The sequence below is a fragment of the Nyctereutes procyonoides genome, unplaced genomic scaffold (assembly GCF_905146905.1).
Source record: "Nyctereutes procyonoides isolate TBG_1078 unplaced genomic scaffold, NYPRO_anot_genome, whole genome shotgun sequence".
Classification (NCBI taxonomy): domain Eukaryota; kingdom Metazoa; phylum Chordata; class Mammalia; order Carnivora; family Canidae; genus Nyctereutes; species Nyctereutes procyonoides.
Genome location: NW_026575121.1, coordinates 60370913 through 60391876, shown reverse-complemented (window position 1 = coordinate 60391876; position 20964 = coordinate 60370913). Strand labels below are relative to the sequence as shown.

General features: G+C 50.6%; 1 protein-coding gene across 7 annotated transcripts in view; it reads right to left on the bottom strand.

Moving 5' to 3' along the window:
- Positions 1 to 20964, bottom strand: part of ATP11A (ATPase phospholipid transporting 11A) — a 129337-nt gene that overhangs the window by 49555 nt on the left and 58818 nt on the right. For all 7 annotated transcript variants that reach the window (XM_055335836.1, XM_055335834.1, XM_055335829.1 and 4 more), the window contains exons 2-7: positions 16773 to 16895; positions 8989 to 9078; positions 8164 to 8244; positions 4847 to 4954; positions 2632 to 2760; positions 436 to 539 (exon numbers count right to left, since the gene is read on the bottom strand). In XM_055335836.1, the coding sequence (XP_055191811.1) occupies positions 436 to 539; positions 2632 to 2760; positions 4847 to 4954; positions 8164 to 8244; positions 8989 to 9078; positions 16773 to 16895 (635 nt within the window). The remainder of the gene's footprint in view (positions 1 to 435; positions 540 to 2631; positions 2761 to 4846; positions 4955 to 8163; positions 8245 to 8988; positions 9079 to 16772; positions 16896 to 20964) is intronic.

Sequence of the window (20964 nt, the reverse complement as noted above, 5' to 3'; positions counted from 1 at the left end):
GGCTTCCTGCAGAGCAGGGAGCCTGACGCAGGGCTCAATCCCAGGACCCAAGATCATGACCTAAGCTGAAGGGAGATATTTCACCAAAGAAGCCAACTGGGCACCCCCCACCCATTCTTGTTTTACTATCTGTCCTTATTAGCCTGTGATCACTCTACGGATTTTCCTTAAAATTGTTTCTCAAATCACAGAAAATTATGTTTTCTTCAATAAACTTAGTTCCATTAAGCCAGGCCAAATATTTCCATAAATAGCTATAGATTTTAACGTTGCTGGACTATGAAAATGTTAAGTATGCTATTTCTGGCTTGGTCTCAATTTTTAAGCAGCTACGTACATTCTCTTCCCAGACAAGCGCAGTGCTGGTTGGGGCAGGGTGGAGAGAACAGCAGGTGGGGGGAGGGCACCAAATGTGGGGAACACAGACAGACTTACTTATACAGGTCAGGCTGGGGCTGCTCACACTCAATCGTGGCGTGCAAGCCATCTATATCCTCTTCTGTATGAAACCCCTTAGTATCTTGAACGGCGTAGTGAGTCTGCAGATCGACAAGAAAGGTGAGTTCACAACCAAACAGGGGACACGCACGTGGCAGCCAGTACCCCTGATGTGGGGGCAGCACCATGTGCTACCTGCTGTGCCTGTAACCGAGCCCGCTCACAAACCCTAGGTACTGTGTCAGAGAAAACGTGGAAGTAGACTCGGAAGTCACATACCAGCAAATATACAACAGAGTTTGCGAATGTTAACAAGTTAAAGAATCACCAGGTGCCACTGGTATTCCTTCATCAGGGACTGTAAAACCCTTCTACTCCTGCCCACTGCTCTCAACTTCACTGTGATGGCGACCAGTCAGAAAAGAAATCTAGGACCTGATGTTCCTTTCCCTCATATGATGCCCTACCATGTGCACCACACTGTCCTTGGCATCACACACTGCGCAGGCCTGGCACTGCTGGAGAGCATAAGCATTCCCTGCATGGTTCTGTGAACCTGAGCATGCTTTGCACCCTGGAATGCTTGCAGGGCACTGGTTCCCAATGCGGTGGGTCCAGGGGGCCCAAGAATGGCATTTCTAACACGACCCAGGCAATGTTGAGGCACTGGCCCCAACACCATTGCTCAGAGTCTGAGCAAGGGCCTGCTGGAGACAGCGCATCTCTGAATGTCCTCTTGTCCTCCCAGCAACCAAGTGCTTGGGGGCGGGGGAGAAGGACATGGATCAAGGCAGGCAGGAGATAAACCATGGCAGCAGCAGCATTTATAACACTTTGGAGCACCTACTGTGCACCTGGCATGTTGGGAAACTTTCTAAGTGTATGCTCACAAGAGCCCCTGGAAGACAGGTCTGTCCCCATTCTACAGATGTGAAAACTGCAGAAGTTAAAACTGCCTGCCCAAGATCACAGAGGCTGTAGCCAATGACCAGTGCAGGAGCCCCACTGCCTTTTAAGGAAAGAGTTCAGGCCAAACAAATTTGCAGAAGTGGCATCAAAAAGCACACACACAGGATGCTGATCACAATCGGCACAAAAGCTGCAGTGGAGTGCCTGCCAGTTCTAGACAAGGCAATGGCCATTACGTCTCATCACCAGCTCAGTAGTCTAGCCGGACACCTGCCACAGCCGCTCACTAGCGATGATAGGAGGGATAGGATCCCTCCTGCATCCTCCTGCAAGACAGGTGCAAGGGGCAGCCTGATGCCCACAGCCTGGGTACTCGGGGCTTGCTGGGTGTCAGGGATACGGGAACCTGATCCACATGCTCCAGATACCATAGTCGTCCGACTCTCCTGGGGGCTTCCACCCCCAAAATTTCTGTTGTTTACAATCAATCGTGCCAGAGTGTTAGCCCTCTCAGGATATGTATATAGGAAAGGTGCCCCCAAATCCCTCAGGGTTTATAGAATGATATGAATTATCCATAAAAGAAAGAAAATATCTCTTTCCTATTGCAGAAACCCCATCATTAATTGCCATTTGTCAATGCCTCAGACATGGTTGGCTCCACTGAGCCATGCTCACTTTCCCAAATTCCTTGGAAGCTCCCATTTAAAAAAAAAAAAAAGAAATCCTTAAAATAGTGATACGTTCTATTCATATGTGATGCTTAAAGTTTTGTAGCACCAACTGGCAGTACAGAATTCCATACTGAGAATAAGATATAATTACTTATTATAAATTCAGAAAATCCTTATTAAGATATTTTAACAAGAAGACACTTATTAAAGTGATAGTCATCAAAAACCTAGCCTCTTAAGTGGCTTTTCACATAATTCCAGTGTAGCAAAGACACTAATTTTGACTAGTAAAATGAAAATTTTCAAAATTCCCATAATCTACTCACTGTATCCTTAATCTGGTCCCCTTTCACTAAATGACACAGCTAAGAAATAACATGAAGTTATTTCTCTGAACCTGGGGTGGTTAGCGGTTAAGGACTGAGTGGGGACAAGAAACGGCGGGATGTAGGGAGAAGCAAAGTGAGGGGCCTCATGGCTGCCACAGTACCCCTGGTTTTTCCACAACCCCTGAAAACATGGGGTTTGCAAACATGGTGCCACAGCGGCTGGCCACACAGTATGGCTGGAACAGTGCCCTGCCCAGGGCCCCAAATAAAAGGCACGGTACTTTGTGACTGGATTCTCCGTCTAAGCTGGCGGTTGTCACATGGCAGGTCCCATCTCCGCGGCTGCTGGAGAGGAAAATCAGGTCACAGGGGAAGGTCTCGTCCTCCTTGACCATGACGATGTCTCCAACCTGCAGGACAGACAGGCTCTGTGTGGCGGCCCAGCCCTGTGTGGGTGCTAAAACATCCGAGGGAAGACTGTTTGCAGGGATTCTGCCAAAATCTGGGACGATTAGGTGGGGTTTCAATGTGCCAACTTCAGACCCACGAAGCATCAATGCACATTATGACAAAATAACATGCAGGGGAACCATAGACAAACTCCCATGACAGGATTATCCTTGATTGAGCCCAAGCCAGGCAAGTGCATGTGTTTATAATGAGTCTGCGTGGGAATTATTCCTGCAAGATAACAATATACCCTCCTGGTGGATGCGAGGAGGCCGTGATGGGGCTGTTCCTGATGCCCAGGTGGGCTGGGACTCCAAGGAATGCAGCTGGACAGAAGAGCCAGGCTGCAAATGCGGCCTGTATGTTCCGTTTACGCCATGATGTTCTTGAGAGGACAGAACCTTAGAGATGGACCATCGTAGGCTCTCTTCTGCAATGGTCTCGGCACCTCTGCAGGCTGGCCCTGTCTCACACTGTCAGGGCACAGCCTCTCATTCCAGCTGCCCAGGTAGAGAGCGGACATTTGCCCCAGGACATCAAGGCATTAAAAAAACAATTTTCTGCTGATGCTATTTAGGTCTATTTACTAGGAACATAGAAGGCTTTGCAAAGGATATATGGTCTCTAAAGGAAAGTGCACATAGGGCCTGGGGCCTGAAGAAGCCTGGTAACGTGCCCAGGGCCCACCACGATTCCTTCCCAGACCCCTGACGGCCAGGAAAGAATCACCAGTCAAGACCAAGTGAGGGGAGCTCAGTCAGAATTCCTGCAACACCTGTATGGTGAGATTTTTTTTTTTTAATATTTTTTTTTAATTTTTTTTTTTTAAAGATTTATTTATTCATTCAGAGAGAGCGAGAGACAGCGAGAGACACAGGCAGAGGGAGAAGCAGGTTCCATGCAGGAAGCCCGATGTGGGACTCGATCCCGGGTCTCCAAGATCACACCCCAGGCTGCAGGCGGCGCCAAACCGCTGCGCCACTGGGGCTGCCCCTGTATGGTGAGATTTATAAAACAAAGAAGTTGTAGGGGTGCTTGGCTGGCTCCAACGGTAGAATATGAGATTCATGAGTTCATGAGTTCAAGCCCCGCATGGGGTGTAGAGATTGCTTAAAAAATATACATAAATTTAAAAACAACAAAGAAAATGTGTGCATTGTGTGTATGGTACATGTTAGACAAGGTTAATAAAGGTGGCCATGTACTGGTGACACTTGAGCAGGCCCCCAGGTGGATCCTGGGTTGGGTGGGGGGGGGAATGGGTTGGGGATGGAGGGGGAGAGGAGGGTGGGCACAGGGTGAGGGGTCGGGAAGGGAATGAGAGGATGAAGGAGGGGAGGGGATGGGGAGTGGAGAATGGTGGGGGAGAGGGTGGGGAAGGGGGGTGGCAGAGAGTGGGGGAGAGAGCTTCAGAGGTGAGACGCAGCTGGGCTCCATCCAGGACGCACAGCTCACAGTCCCCAGGGACTAGCCTGAGCAACTGTACCACGTGCTGGTGCATGTGCAGATGCACGTGCAGGTACTTCCCACTGGCTTGAGCAGGTGTGAAAATCATCCACACAGGTGACATAAACAATGTTTAAGCAGATGAAGATACGTCACTTATACCCATGGCCCAATGAAACGGAGTTAAAACAACCTGCAGTGAGGCTGCCATTCCTAATTTCACAGTTTCCAACCAGTGGAATTCCCGTTCACATGACTCTACATGTTCGAGAACATGTTTGCTCATGGTGTCCCAGAGCATCCTCTACCATGACTGTGTGGAGCAACCTCCTAGAGCCCAGACTGCCCTGATGGGATCTGTGAAATTAAACAGCTCTAAAGAAGAAAGCTCATTACAACTTGCAATAAGTAAAAATTGAAGTTAAACAAAGCAGATCGTGGCAGGAGCCTGCCTTCAGTGAGAAGGGTTTGGGGAAGGAGCCGGGCCCAAACTCAGTAAAGCAGCGGTTCTAGGCTCAGGTTTCCTCAAATGAAACCCTGCTCACGCTGCTGCTTTTTGGGCTTTGGTTTGGGCTGAAGAACTGTGCCAGGATTACTCACCCTCAGCTTTCGGCTCTGCTTCCGGACTAGCTTTCCATGCTGGATGAAATGCACAGGGCACTGGTTCATGGCATTGTCTGCCTTGTGGCGAAGCCAGTCCTCATAGCCCTGAGGGAGAGAAGACAGCCACACAGTGGAGCAGTACCCCATGGAGGGTCTTCGGCCCCAGGCCGGCTGCTCTGGACTTTGCCAGATGGGCCGCAGCTGCGGGTGCCATGCAGCCAGCTTCAGCCTCGGGACAAGCAAGGCTGCCCTAAAACCAGAAGTCACCCTTCCTGACACCCAGCAGCCACCTACCAGGAGTCCCAGGCTTTCACCTTAACTGAACCCTACATCTACCCACTTCTTCCTGGCCCTGACCACGGGGTTGGCCTGTCCATTCCTCCAGAGGGCTGGTGCCTGTATTCTTGCACCAGCAGTGATCAGGATTCAAGTCCTGAGGCCCCTGGGAGTTCAACATCCCTCTGTTTGCTGGAGGGCTTCTGAGTCTTCTCCCATGGGACACGCATCTACTGTGTGTGCTTGAGTCTCCTGGGATGACCACGTTGAGCTCCCCACTGCCCGCACCGTGGCTGGGGCCTCCCTTAGGCGGGAGGACCAGGGTGAGGGTCTCCAGTTCCCCTCTCTGCGGACCCAGGAGTAAGCCTCCCCTGGATCCTGACTGTGAGCATGTCACAGGCCCCGTCACAGGCACCCTGCAACCCCCACAGCACTCATGTGCAAATGTGTGTACAGGGGGCTCAGAGCAGAAGGGGCTAAGCCAGGCCCCAGGGCATGCTCAGTGCTTGCCCGGAAATGCAGAGGTGAGACCACAGGAAATAGCAGGAGGGGGCAGGATGGGACAGCGGTGGGGAGTGGGCCCAGCCCGCCTGGAGGGCGGAAGATGGCATGGGGCATGCAGAACACCAGGCAGGAAAGGTCCGTGGGCAGCTGGGGAGGGCTTTGCCCAACCCTCTGAAGCCACTAGACATTGGAACAGAGGGGGTCAGATGCTCTTCAGAAACCTAGTTTAGTGCCTCGGTAGGAAGAGGCACATCTGGGTCCAGCCAGGTGACTGGCTCCCCACAGGGGCTCCCTGAGTCGCAAGGAAGGGCATTGGATCCCCCGTGTGTGGGGGCCGGGGTCACTGGGGAACCAGGGCTGAGGGGAGGGCGGAGTGCCACCTGACTCATCCAGTGCCAGGCATTGGGGGTGGCCTGAGGTCTGGGGAGGTGAGGAGCAGGGGGCAGAGGCAGGTGGAACGTGGGAAGCCAGTTACCCCAGGAATGGGGTGAGGGGGTGCAGGACGGGGCAAGGCCCCACGGGACCTTCTGCCTCCTCACACTATCACCGGCTTTCAAGAGCCATGGTCTCCTCCTCCACACCCGTCTTAAGGCCCTCATGTGGTGCTCTACAAGAAGGAGGGTTGTTCTTCCAAAAATACAGAGAGAAGTGGAAGCACCTAGCTCTAGCGTGCCCGACACTCAGAGCTCTTCAGAGATGACCCACACACCCAACCCCTCCATTCTGTGCCCCTTCTGGCTCTTCCTCCTCAAAAAGCCTCCTTCCTGTCCCTGGTTCTACACTCTTAGGACGTGTGTGCATCACAAACAACTGAAGTGTTGCTGTAAGTGTTTACAAAGCATGAGTACGATACACTACATACTTCCTTTGCCACTTGACATATTTTTCCACACAACGAGGCTCATTCATCTGAGTCACTGTACTGTACCCGCCATATGCACAACAGATGTGCCACCCGTTGCCTCACTGAATGACAGCTTGTCCCTAGTTTCTCTTCCACAAAGAGGCCTGCTATGAACATCCCAGGACATGTCGCCGGACCTCTGTAGTCTATTCTGAGATGCATATGATATGCACTAATTGCATATATCAGACACCCTCTAGACTATGGGTCCCAGCATTCATGGTCTCCACTCCATCAGTTACTGCCAAATGGTTTTCCAAGATGGCACCATCACGCTCCCATCAGCGGCAGGTGCATGAGCTTCACCACATTATCATCCCTGGTTGCTCTTTAGGCTTTTAACATTTAAAAGCCAATCTAATGGGCATGAAGTAAAATCATTTTGTTCAAATCTTTATTTCCAGATTACTGGTGAGTGAGATATAAAACCCAAATTGAAATGAAGACATCCTTAAATGCTCCTCACAGTTCTGTATTAAAAAAGTACTCGTGCTGAGATTCTCATATTGAAGATAAGCAAGGCTGGCAGGAGGCAGCCCAGAGGCGCTGTTTACACACACACACTAGAAGCTAACCTGATTCCATTCTGCATTCCTTCTCAATCTAGAGAAAAATCACTCTGCAGTATTGACCTATCACTGTCATCCCATGACTGTTCTCCTATAAAATACATGTGTTCTTTATTTGTATTTAAAGACTAATATCAGAAAAACATGGCTTTGTCAGCAAGAATTTGACCATTAATAATCTCACTAGAAGCTGTCATTTTACAAATTATTCAGATCTCCCAAATGAAATGTTCACCTATCAACACTGAAATGCAAACACCATTAGGTTCAAAAGTCTGCAGCAGATAAGGGACTTGTTTCTGGAGCATATAATGAATTCTCACAAATCATTAATAAAAAGATAAAGACTACAATTTTAAGATGGATGAAGGATTTAGTGACATTTTCTTGAAGAAATAGACACAAACAGCCAATAAGCACAGGCAAAGATGCTCAATATCGTTTGCAAACCAAGATCACGAAGGGCTACTTCACACCCACACCAGGGAGACGCCGCCCAGACAGATGCAGACTGCTAGAAGCTTGGAGCGGGGATGGCGGGAGGTGCTCGCTAGTACAGGGCCTCCCTCCGAGGGGATGGGAATTTTCTGGAACCAGACTGAGGTGACAGCTAGAGTACTAAGATGGCCAGATGAACAGTGGACATAACTGAGACATAGTCCTCTCACTGTCAGTGACCAGAACCAGGGAGAAGAGCCCGAGGCACGCGGGAATCCATGTGCTCGCTTAGGAAACAGCAGCCAGGACTCTGCACACAGTGGATCCTGGCAGTTCAGACAGTCAAGAGTGTGGACAGGCCAGGAAATTTCAGGACTGATTGGTCCTGAACATGAAAACCTTGGTTTCCTACTCAGACTCACAGGACACCACCCTCACTGCTACATTTCATAATCTCTTATTTTAGCACAAGTGTCAATCTAAGACGGTGACCAAAATGAATTTCTCCAAGTTAGCTAAACTTCCCATGAACTAGCTATAACACAGATCACCATGCTTTGGGTAAGAGGTGACATTATATAACAAGAGGGCACCATCTTCCCTTCAGGCAGCAGACGTCTTACCTGTTTGATGGCGGTGACGGTGATGACAAAGAACAGCGGGAGCCCGCTGGTTACTGGACTCGTGGGGGTGTCGATAATCAACTGCAATTAAAGCAGAATTGTAGAGCTACTGTCAAAGCAGGTCCCAGTGACCTTAGACTGGCAGGCCTGTAACACCCACAAAAACATCTGCTTTCATTCATAAACCCACTTTATCCCCCCTGAAGATAAGTCACTCTATTTACCATGAAACAAGGGTGGTTTGCTCCAGTTCCGGGACCTGCTTAAGGAAGCCCCACCAACTGCAGCAAAGACATAAGCCTGACTGGGGCTTGCATCTTATTTTATTTTACTGTGCAGCTTCCCATGCTTCAATTACATTGAATAACATGATGTTGGGGACGATCTGAAAGTCGTTCCGCTGTATTTTGCATGATCGAGAAAAACAAGGTTAGAAGTCTTAAAACACATCAGACCCCTGCTCCCTAACTCAGCCCTCACTGAGGTTCTATCTTCTCATTCTCTCCCAGGCACACTGAGGAGGATCCACCCAACAATGCCCAGTGTGGCTGCTAGTTCCTCCGAATGACCGGGGTGGGGGGGGGGACTCCTGATTTGCCCCCGAGGACCGGAAGGCGGCCAGAACCACCCCACAGGCAGACTGTTCACGTGTCTGCTGCAGCTCAGACATCTCTCTGCACCAACACGCTTGCCCATGAAGGAAACAGAGGAAGTGCTCCAAGTACTTGCTCTTTCTTGTTAGCAAACCACAGTGGACCTCCTGAGAATTAAGGGCCACTATTTCGATTTTACATTTAATGTGATAAAAAAGACAGTGGGCCTCACCTGCACCAGAAATATGATAAGAAAATAAAAGTTGGCTATTCTTCTGAATTGTTCAAACAAGTTCTTGGGTATGAAGTTCCAAAACGTGTACTGTATAAAAGAAAAACAAACAGGTGTCATTTTGATCACATTTTACTCTTTTACAGTGTTACTTTCCTATGGGATGACAACACTGGATGTCAAAGCACAAAATGTTTAGTTTTAGATACAAAACTCACAAGTCAAAATTTAGAGTGTTCTGTATACGTTTTATCAATTTGTTGACCACAGGAGTGAACCCCTAACACAGAATACATACTCTGAAAGCAGTGTGAGTTACCCCATGCCAGGTAATTCAATGCCACGGGAAGCAGTTTAACAACAGTTTTACCCTTAAAATACATTTCGTAGGACACAAACCTCTGATTGTTAACACACATGCGCTCAGCACCCCCCTTTCCCTCCTGCCTGTGACAGTGTCTCTAGCTGGCCCAGAAAGGTACACCAGAAGTCAGCACCAGAAGCAGCCTTGCTCTGGCCTGGAGACAGCCCCGAGGTGCAGGTGTCCCACACCTCCTCAGTCCCACACACCTCCTCCGCCTACAGGGAGTGGAGGGCGGACAAGGAAGGGAGTCCTGACGCTCACCTACTCTCCAGACTGCTCCACTGTGCCTCAGAAGTTTCCTTACCTTCCCCATTGAGAACAATATCTGGGTATCATTATCCTCCAGTAAATGCACTGCCCATGGTGTCTGTTAGCATGTGGAATACTCCCGACCACCCCCCCACCCGTGGCCAAGCCCCCAGCACCTTCCCTTCTGAGTGCTAACAACTCCCCTTCAGCTGACCCCCTAGCACCTTCTCCTGAGTGCTCCTGAGCCCCCTGCAGTCGGCCCCCCAGCACCTTCCCCTCCCAGTACTCCTGACCTCCACACGGGTGACCCTGCAGCACCTTCCCCTCCATATAGGGCCTGACACCGGGCCTCTACAGACTATGTGCCTGGCAAACATTTCCTCAGTCAGTGGCATGTCTTTCTAATTCTCTTAAAATTATCTTTAGAAGAGCAGAAGATTTTAAGTTGTGAATTCAATGGTTTGTTGCTGGCCTTGCTCTCATTGTTTATAAGTGAAACTTATCCCAGGTTCTGTTGGGATCCTCTCCACGACCATCGTGTCACTTGTCTGCTTCTTCCTGGCCCGTTGGCCTGTCCTGCATCACTCTCGTCTGTCACGCATTAGCCACAACATCCAGGGAGCTGCTCAACGGGGTGGTGAGAGGAGGACTGCACCATTCTCCATCTTAAGGTGGGAGTATCTCTATTTTCGCCCTCAGGAATGGTATTAGCTGAGGGTTTACTGCAGACACTCTTCATCATGTTGAAATTCTCCTGTATTTGTACTTTCCGGAAACTTTCCATCAGGGACAGGTGTTGGATTTTGTCAAATGCACACTAATCTTTCCTCATTCGAAAACCAAACAGGTCTCCTGGTCAGAAATGCAGCCACGGACATTAAAAGAGGGGAGAGAATACATAGCTAGACCTTTACCTCGGTGTCCCCATCAGAAAAAACAAAACAGTTCGGCTATTGTGGACATTGCTGCTAGAAACATCGGGGTGCAGGTGCCCCGGCGTTTCATTGCATCTGAATCTTCGGGGTAAATCCCTAACAGTGCAATTGCTGGGTCGTAGGGCAGGTCTATTTTTAATTCTTTGAGGAACCTCCACACAGTTTTCCAAAGTGGCTGCACCAGTTCACACTCCCACCAACAGTGTAAGAGGGTTCCCTTTTCTCCGCATCCTCTCCAACATTTGTTGTTTCCTGCCTTGTTAATTTTCCCCATTCTCACTGGTGTGAGGTGGTATCTCATTGTGGTTTTGATTTGTATTTCCCTGATGGCAAGTGATGCAGAGCATTTTCTCATGTGCGTGTTGGCCATGTGTAGGTCTTCCTCTGTGAGATTTCTCTTCATGTCTTTTGCCCATTTCCTGTTTGGATCGTTTGCTTCTTTGTGTTGAGTTTAATAAGTTCTTTATAGATCTTGGAAACTAGCCCTTTATCTGATACGTCATTTGCAAATATCTTCTCCCATTCTGTAGGTTGTCTTTGAGTTTTGTTGACTGTATCCTTTGCTGTGCAAAAGCTTCTTATCTTGATGAAGTCCCAAGAGTTCATTTTTGCTTTTGTTTCTTTTGCCTTCGTGGATGTATCTTGCAAGAAGTTACTGTGGCCGAGCCTCAGTGTCCATCGAAAGATGAATGGATAAAGAAGATGTGGTTTATGTATACAATGGAATATTCCTCAGCCATTAGAAACGACAAATACCCACCATTAGCTTCAACGTGGATGGAACTGGAGGGTATTATGCTGAGTGAAGTAAGTCAATCGGAGAAGGACAAACATTATATGTTCTCACTCATTTGGGGAATATGAATAATAGTGAAAGGGAATATAAGGGAAGGGAGAAGAAATGTGTGGGAAATATCAGAAAGGGAGACAGAACACGAAGACTCCTAACTCTGGGAAACGAACTAGGGGTGGTGGAAGGGAAGGAGGGTGGGGGGTGGGGGTGAATGGGTGATGGGCACTGAGGGGGGGCACTTGACGGGATGAGCACTGGGTGTTATTCTGTATGTTGGCAAATTGAACACCAATAAAAATAAATTTATTATTAAAAAAATAAAAATAAAATAAAACAAAATAGGATTCAAAAGCAAAAAAAAAAAAAAACAAACCAAAACAAAAACCACAATCTGAATTTTTTTTCTTAGAGAGAGAGAGTCAAACCAAGAAACAGACTCTTTTTTTTTTTTTAAGATTTTGTTTATTTATTCATAGAGACACAGAGAGAGAGGCAGAGACACAGGCAGAGGGAGAAGCACGCCCCCTACAGGAAGCCTGACGTGGGACTGGATCCCAGGTCTCCAGGATCACACCCCAGGGTGCAGGCGGCACTAAACCGCCGCACCACCGGGGCTGCCCACAATCTGAATTCTTAACATGCTACCCTACCTCTGGATAATTTGGCTTCTCCATGGAATTCAGAAAACATTTGTCGTTTATCCCACTGCTAAATATGCAGCCTCTGTGGAGTCAGACCCCGTATCCAACCTGGTCCTGACACTTAAAGATCAAGTACTTTAGTAAATCATTTAAGGACTGGGTTCTGGTTTCTTCGCTTTATAAAGTAATGATACTAGCAGGTACCCTGAAGAAAGATGGTTGAGGATCAAAGTCCTGGCTGGAACTGGTGCTCACACAGTAACAGGACATTAAAATTCTACAGCTTGGCAAACGGTACAAACATAAGCAATCTTCTAAAATTTTTAAAAAAGGAAAATAGTTTTTCTCTTATATGAGATAAAAAGTCAGTTATTTTCCACTAACTTTTAAAAGGAGATCATTTTTTAAAATGTAAGTTACTAGGTAGTCATAGCATTTACGTCTCATTTTTGAGTTTCTGTGACTGGCTTAGAATGACTCACAATACTTCACAGATTTCCTGACCCCAGAACAGAACTGTCTCAAGGCCCCACCCCCTGAAACCAACCTGACTGCCCAGGACCCACACCCACACTCACTACCCATCAATCAAAAATGTCCCCATGTACCTGTAATCTGTTACTTGGTACCAATGTCACATCAATGGAAAAAGCTACTTAAAACCCCATCTTCTGTCTCCTCAAGTGTCTAAACATAAAAACCCAATGCTGTTCAAGATGTGCCTCACAACACTGGGTGAAGATCGCCAAGGTGCAGATGCCCGAGTGCCTGTGATAGGGACATAAGACACTTGTCACACCACTCTCTGAGTTCTTACATTTCCTTGGAAGCTTCCATGTGAGAAAACTTTCATCTTATATGTATGATGAAGATAAAATGGATTGTCATCTGCTACAATCCTTCCAAGTGGGAGACCATGTGAACACCTGGTCGTGTCCTATTTGAATGCTACCGTTTCTGAAACGCTTTTAGCTTCCCAAATTCTAGCGTGCCAGCTTGGATTTGGAACTGAAAGCCACTTAAATGATTGCTTCCTTGTAATCGGGCACAGAGAGGCTGTGTAGCTGCTTAGACATTACACTTTGTAACCCTCTTATCTCGCAGAATATTTCACCATCACAAGTCATTACTGCTACTTATTAATGTGGTCAAAAAGAAGGTCACTAATTCCAGTAGTACATGACAAGAAATGCAAAGACCTGAGGAGCTGACCAGAATGTGTGTGAGTGCGTGCAGATCAGCTCCACGCGGGCAGGATGTAGTAACTGGGCACTGGGCGACATATGAGAGCTGGCCAGCAGATGCTGTGGGGCCACCGTGCACACTCCGTCTTCCGTAAGTCCTGGGGGCTGAGTGTCTGCGTGGACACGGGGCCACGCTGTCAGGTGTTCCACAGGGCCTGGCACCATAGGTGCCCCATTCTGGAATACTGACGTCAGAAAAATGAGTGAGCATCACGGTGGCCCAGTGAGGAGAACTGCTGGTGCCTCGGGGCCACGGGGAAGGTGCAGGCTCACATACAGACTTGAGGCTAAAAACTGACCCACGGGCTTTGTCCTGAGGCTGCTCCTTCTCCAATGGGCCAGGGTGTAGGTAGCACTGGGCTGTTCTGGGGAAGACAGGATATACCCATAAGTCCACAGGAACACTATCTGTCCACATCTAATTGGTAAAAGTAATCTTCCCTTGTCAATGACCAGAAGTGACACAGCTTTCTCAGAGGAATGGGGTGACGGTATAGCCTGTGCCTAGTATTTAATGTGTGGTGTCCTGCGGACAGAGTGGGGAGCCACCTGCATTTTGTGCCCAAAGTACGAGTCTATGAACTGACAAAGCAGCACCTGGGCCTTCCGGTGAACTGGGATCTGCTTGCACGTGAGCTCTAGCAGGCCCTGGGCACCACAAGGGGGACGTGCTGGGGAGAAGGTTCTGGTTTCTCCTTCATCCTAGACACCTGCCCAGCATGTCTCCCCCAGAAAGGACACCCAACTCTAATCAATCCTTGACTGCCAACCTCGGCACTTCCATGGAGCGGGTCCAAAGCTGAGCCTGGTGAGGCTTGTTCAGCCCTGGTGTAATTTTTCACATGATAAAAGCTCTCTGAGTCAATGAGATCAAGCTTATTGAGGAGGGGCTTCTACGCACAGATGAATGCTCAGCCAGCAGTCTTCTTGTAAGACAAAAGCTTTCTTCCTGAGAAAACATGGCCACGTCACAGCAAACATTCTCCGGACCTGTCCAGGCTTAGGCTGTACAAATTAAGTTGTTTTTTTTTTTTCCCATCCATCCTGAGCTGTTTTTAAATGAAAGCAATCATGTGCTCTGGATGCCACTGGGGCGGACAGACATCCAGACCACCGTCCACCCGGCCAATAGCTTGGGGCAAGTCCTTGGCCTTCCAGGCCTTCTCTTCTGCACAGAATCTGGTGAGCAGTAGAGGCTGTGCTGTATGCGATTTCTCCTTAAATGACACAGCATCATCTCCCGTGGACAGGCGCCACAACACCGGCCCGGCCTCCTGAGGAAGGGCGACTCTTCCTGGAACAACAAGGAGCGTAGACGCAGGGCCCCTCCTGCTTTGAGCAGAGACACAGGCTCCGACCTTCTGTGTGGCCTTAGCCAGACCTGCCTCTTGCAAGGATGTTGACTCAGTTCTTCCCACTCTGAAGGAGCTTTCAGGACAAGGACTCATCGTGAAAGCCCCTGGGGCATGGCGATTGTGTCTCAAACCAGTCCTGCCTGCACCCCCTGCAGTGTTGCCTTTGTTGGAAACCAGGGCAGCCCCAGGGATCCCAGTGTGGGTGGAGCAGCCGAGGAGGGTGTGCGCCATGAACCACCCCAGGGACAGAAAAGGTGGCAGGAAGACAAGGCACCTCCAAGTCACTATGCGAGTATTTGGGGAAAAAATGAAAATAATAGATTGGCTCTAAAACCTGAATCAGGGATCCCTGGGTGGCGCAGCGGTTTGGCGCCTGCCTTTGGCCCGGGGCGCGATCCTGGAGACCCGGGATCGAATCCCACATCGGGCTCCCGGTGCATGGAGCCTGCTTCTCCCTCTGCCTGTGTCTCTGCCTCTCTCTCTCTCTCTCTCTCTCTCTCTCTCTCTCTCTCTCTCTGTGACTATCATAAATAAAAATTAAAAATATATAAAAAAATAAATAAAATCTTAAAAAAAAAAAAAATAAAAAAATAAAACCTGAATCAGAGGACAAAAGAATGGGAAGTAGAAACCACTGCTCTTAGTTATCTCCCCCACAACACCGATGAGGCTTTCTGTCCTAAATAAGGGATCCTTTGGCTTCAGCCACATTCTGCCAGATGCATCAAGAAGGCCCTCAGTTCACCCCAATCCATGAGGGGCTGTGTTTTCTAGAAGGTTCCTCCATGCCGCCCTGCACAGAACTTTGCACAGTGACCTGAAGGCACTAGGGCTGGGACTTCCGAGGCCAGGCTGTGTCCCAGGAGGGAGAGACCAGCTGCATCAGGAAGCCTCCAGTGGCGGAAGGGCCCTACAAATGTCCTGTGGGCCCGACACAGGGCAGTGTGGGTGGTTTCCTGCCCTGCCGCCTGCCCTGACCAGCTCACACAGCGCCCACGGCAGTGGTGTCAGGTGCGTGTCCCTGGTTCTCAAAGCATTTGAGCTGCACAGGATCTGATTTAAGAAATGTGTTTGAGAGTCCTTCTCTGTTTCAGGAGCACCAGTAACAGGCTCTTTGGTAAGCTCTACCTGAGACTGTGTCAGTTCACACAGGTCACCACTGTCAAGATCTGCCCTGGGTAAGGTCCTGCTTGGTCACATTTCCCATCATTTATCTGTTTGGGTGACCGAGTGCCATGCTTGTTGCTCAGGGTTTTGTGATGACCAATCTGCTTGTCCACACGGTGACTATGGTGATTAAAGCTGCTGTCATCATCGTCACTACTGTTATTTTTATGACAGTTTTAAATAGAATAAATCCATTAAAAAATGCCTTGAAAAGCAAAGGTTTTTCTGTTCTCAAATATTCTTAACAAACTTAGAGCAATCTTTGATAGTTTACAAAGAATTTAATAGGGCTACCATGCACATCTAGACATATGGGACATCCATGTATGGAGCAGGTGTGCCCGCCACACAGGTGTGCACACACACCAGGGGGTGGGGCATGTTAGGTCCAGTGAGCCCACCACATAGGTGTGCATAGCCAGATAGGCATGTACCTCTAAAGGGAAAGTTCTCCAGAATCTGGGAAGCCATCATTTACCTTGTTTGTTCAAAGCCAGCTACTAAATTTCCCACCCCATTCTGGAGAGCCATTGAGGGGTTCCTCTGCAAGTGTGTGAAGTACAGTTCCGCTCCTGCTCTCCAGTCGAGGAGAACAGCGCTTCACTAGAGTGGGGACACCGCAATCATGGTCTTCCTGTGGCTGTTACGACACTGACTGCCTAACAGACTGGGACACATGCTCAGTGTTCTGTCTACGAGGTGGATGCACGTACCTCCTCCCACCAGTGACATCCAGGGTCATCTCTAGAGATGAGGAGCCCCTGGTGTGGGCTGGGGACTTGGGACGGGCATGTGGCCACACAGCAAACACGTAAGTGGCCATGGTAGGCCTCCCATGTTCGTGGCATAATTAAGGAGAAGTGGAGGACAGGTGGTCCCCACACAGGATGCATGGCTCACCAGCTGGGGGAACAAGCTGCAGGACGAGTGGGCCAGCCCAAGTGGGCGCCAACCACAGTGCTCGGTGGGTGGGCAGCAGCCACGGCAATGGTAATCATAGGGCTTGTGGGAAACAGAATCCCAGGAAACAGCTCACCTTGGAAGAGACTATTCTGTTGTCGGGGTGCCTCTGCAGGATGTATGCCTCAGCACCAGGCGGGGGCTCCTTGTGCCCCACGTAGATGGTCCGACTGTCCACCCAGTTCTCTTCTCCAGCACACTACAGAATACAGAGCAGCATTAGCACAGGGACAGCTCCTCCCCAGAGTGCCAGCTGCATCGCAAGTCCCCATCAACAGAACCTGTGTGGGGCCAAGTCCCAAGCTTCCTCCCTCTCACCCAACCCCCACGGGAGTGGCCTGAGCAGGTGGTCTGCACCCCCAGCCAGAGCCGCTGGTCGTCAGGGGAAAGAACGTAGCTGGGCTCAGTGGGATCCTCGGGCTTCCAACAGAAAGGACAGCAGCCGTTGGAAACATGGAGCAGGTCTCTAACAAGAGGGTAAAAGTGGGCATTCAGGACAGAGGTGTGAGCCCTCCAGTATCTCCCTACTCAACGGCTCTCCTGGGAAGAGAGGAGGCTGGGGTGCTATTCAAAGTGTCGTGCCCACCAGGCACTTGGTAAACATCTTCTGACCAGAAGGACCTTTACAACCCTCCACCAACCCTGCACTGTCAGCACAGAGGAGCCTAAGACACCACAGCTACCAATTCAGCCTCGCATAGCAGCCCCCTCAGCCCCTGGCCCCCCAGGCCGGCCACCCAGCTCGGGGTCCTGCCCCACCAGGCGGCCTGCTGGGGTGCCGTAAGCAGGGTGAAGTGGGGGTCGATGTGATGGGATGGAGGAAGGGTGGGTCAGGCCAGAGCTCTGGCTCCCACATCACTGAGACACAAGTCTCAGCATCTCCATGGCACCTGAGGACAGCGTCTGCTCCTCGCTCATGGCTGCTGCTGCCAACAATGAACAGAAGCAGGAAGTGAAGCAGGAGCCACGCAGGAGCCCAGGGTGGTCTGTCCCTGCTCGATCCTGTGCCCACCCACTGTGGGCAGGGAGCCCCCACTCTTGAAGCTGCACAGACGGGTAATGCAAGCAACCCGCGTCTCTGCCGACTGAGGGACGAGAGCCTCGTGTCGCCTTGGTCTGGTTTTTGCTCACGCGCCCCCATGTTTGCCCATCTACCACCCTCTCAGGGGCAGGAGCCCACAGGTGGGGGCTGTGCCCCCAGCAGCACGGCACGTATAGCCGCTGTCAACGCTGCCTTTGCGCCCTCCATCAGGGCCTGGCTTTGTGAGGCATCCAAGCAGACTAGAGGCACAGACAAGCCAAGCCCCGTAACCCCACCCATGTTTCCAGAGACGCTCAGTATGGATGTGGGAAACGCAAGACCCTGGGAGAGAACGGGGTGGCCCCTCCTCAGCAGGAAGTCAGGATGTGGCCCCCCCAGAAACCCTGCACTACGAGGGCCAGGCCGTATCCGTGGCAGTGCGAGCCCTTCCCCACCGCCCCACGCCCCTCCTGCTACCATTTCAAGGATGCTGACTAAAATGCCTGTGTGACAGCTTTGTAAATAAATCTCTGTATGTGAGATTTAAGAAAAGAGAGTCCCTGGTATCCCTTTACTTCTCAAGACACAACCACAGGGGCTCCTCATTCCCATGGATTCATGTACTTGTGTTCAAAAAGAATATGTAATAAAAGAACTAGGAGAGAAAGAAAAGCATAAAGACCCAACTTTTAATACAAAAATGAAAATCCTGAAAACCTTTCCCCAGCCACTGGCTTTCAGGCCTGACCCTGGCACAGACGCTCCAATCCTTGCAGCAGGCCGGCAGAGGTACCCACTGCGCCCAGAGCACATCCACATCTCAAGGGAGGTGCAGTCAGGAGGAATGCTATCGCTTCATATTCTCCGCACTGTCTAGAAGTCACCCACTATTTTAATATGATCATAATGCCTCGCACACGACCACCCAGAGTGGAGCTATTTTACCTACTGCACATTGGGATGCTTCTTCTGCCTGAGGGACGTGACCAGGAAAGACACTGAGCAGCAACAAGCAGCGGAGCCTCCCTAAATCACTGCAATGAAAAATCCACCTGTAAGGAGCCATGTACCTACTGGGTGAAAGCTCAGCGTGGCATCGGGACGCTCCCTTCCTGCTCCCTGAAGGACACAAAAAAAGCAACAAGTCACCAGCCTCTGGAAGGCCCTGCTGCCCTGAACAGGTCACAACTCAGTGGACCCCAAGGCCATCCGTGAGGTGATGCTTCCAACTGCCCTTGCTCACCATGTGGTCAGCATCGCAGGCCCAGGGAGGGGCCCCAAGGGAAGACCCTTCTCGAGGTCAGGAACCTGCAGGGGATCTCATGTGTGGCCCTGACAGGCAGAAAGCGTCTCCAGGTTCAGATCAAGACCAAGATGAGTTCTGAGGGCTGTTCTCTGCACAAATGTCCAGCTCTAAGAACCCCGAATGTACAGAACATGTACACAACGCAACCAACAAGGCGCTCCTGAGAAAGCCTGGCTCGGGTCACACCCACGTCACACACGTGTCCTGCGGCTGACTGGCTCCCTAAATATGGACGCGCAGCTCAATACTTCTGTGTCTGGTTTGGTCAGCAAGACTGTGCTTCTCTGTACATTCAGTGATGAAAACAAACTTATCAGCCCCGATTATATAACTTCATGACTTAGCCAGTCCTGACCCACACATCAGCCACACAGTCCGCCGTCCAGCACTGGTACACTCAGAAGGGCAGTCATGTCACTCAGAGCTCTGAGCATGATGCTGTGGGCATCATGAAACCTCCGAGGTCAGGGAGACAGAGACACCAGCCTCATCGGAGACAGGACCAGCGCTGCCACCCAACACAGCCTCCAGGACCTCCCCCACAGTGTGGGGGGCTGGAGATGCACATCAGCAATGCAAGGCTGATGCCAGCAGGAGGTGCTCTCCCTCAGCTCCCAGGGGGCCCAAGAGGATAGCGCCCGCACGCCCTGAAGGCTGCCGTGAGTCCAATCCCAAGTGCATATCTAAGCTGCGGGAACGGGCCCCGGTGCTCTGTGGCCTGCAGCATGCAGACCCACGCCTGCACTGCCCAGAGCGCCCTGGGCTCACCACCGCGGACAGGCAGCTGCCGCCTGGCCAGATCCCAAGCCACCAGACTCACACAGAGGAGGGGAAGGAGTCTTCCTTCTGTCACAAACAGAAACGAGGGGGAAAACCATAGGACATACAGCGGCTGATGGAAGAAAGTGCAGCATCTGGGAGATCACCAGCATGCATGGTGGTGAGGTGGGTACCCTGTTCCAGAAAACAAGCTCCAGGAGAACCACCAATGAGGAGAGCTTCAGGCAGCGAGCAAGATCAGTGGAGAGCAGACCCCACGTGTGCCATGGAGCGCCGCTGTCTTCACCCAACGTACCCACCAGCATGTCCGTGTGCACATGATGCCATGCCCTGAAGTGATGGCACAACGCTCTGCCGGCCACACACTGCAGAGAACCCGGTGCTTCTGTCCCTGTGAGCCAGGAATAAAACTTCCACTTTTGTTCCAGAGCACAGAACACACTATAGACAAATAGAACTGCTTCGCTCACTCATGCAGTTTATTTATGTCCAACCTAAAAGCACACAGGCAGACACTGTGGTTCGTGTGATGGACTGTGAGTTCCCAACGAGCTCTTAAAATGCTAGTCACGGCATGAACGGGTATAGACATGGCTCTGTCAGCAGAGAGCTCCTGTTCACACAGCAACCCCTCCATCCTCCACGCCCATTGTGACAGAGCAGCCTTCCCTCAGGTGGACCTAATGTCTGGCCCATTCAGATTACTAAACGAACATTCAGGTAAGCTGTTGGTCAACAGGGCACCTGGTGTTCCATATCCTGCTGGCGGGAGACACGGACGGAAACTGCAAGGACACAAGGCCCTGGGCGGTGACAACAGAGACGAGGGCACACAGGGAGGCTGTGGGGATGGGGCTGCCCGTCACCGGCGGGGATCGTGCAGCAGGGCAGCCGCTGTGGGAGATGGTCACCACTTCCCCAGAAAGGCAAGTGTGCCACAGTCGCCACATGGCCCAGCGATCCCAGTACTTGGTGTGTATGGAGAAATGGAAGCAATGTCCACATAACTGCATGTACACGTGTGTTCACACCAGCGTCGTTTGGAGCAGCCAAGAGGTGGGAACAACCCGAATGTCACTCAGCTGATGGACAGACACAGAGGACTGGTTTACCCACACAACGGACTCATCACTCAACCATGAGGAGGACGCATGCTACAGC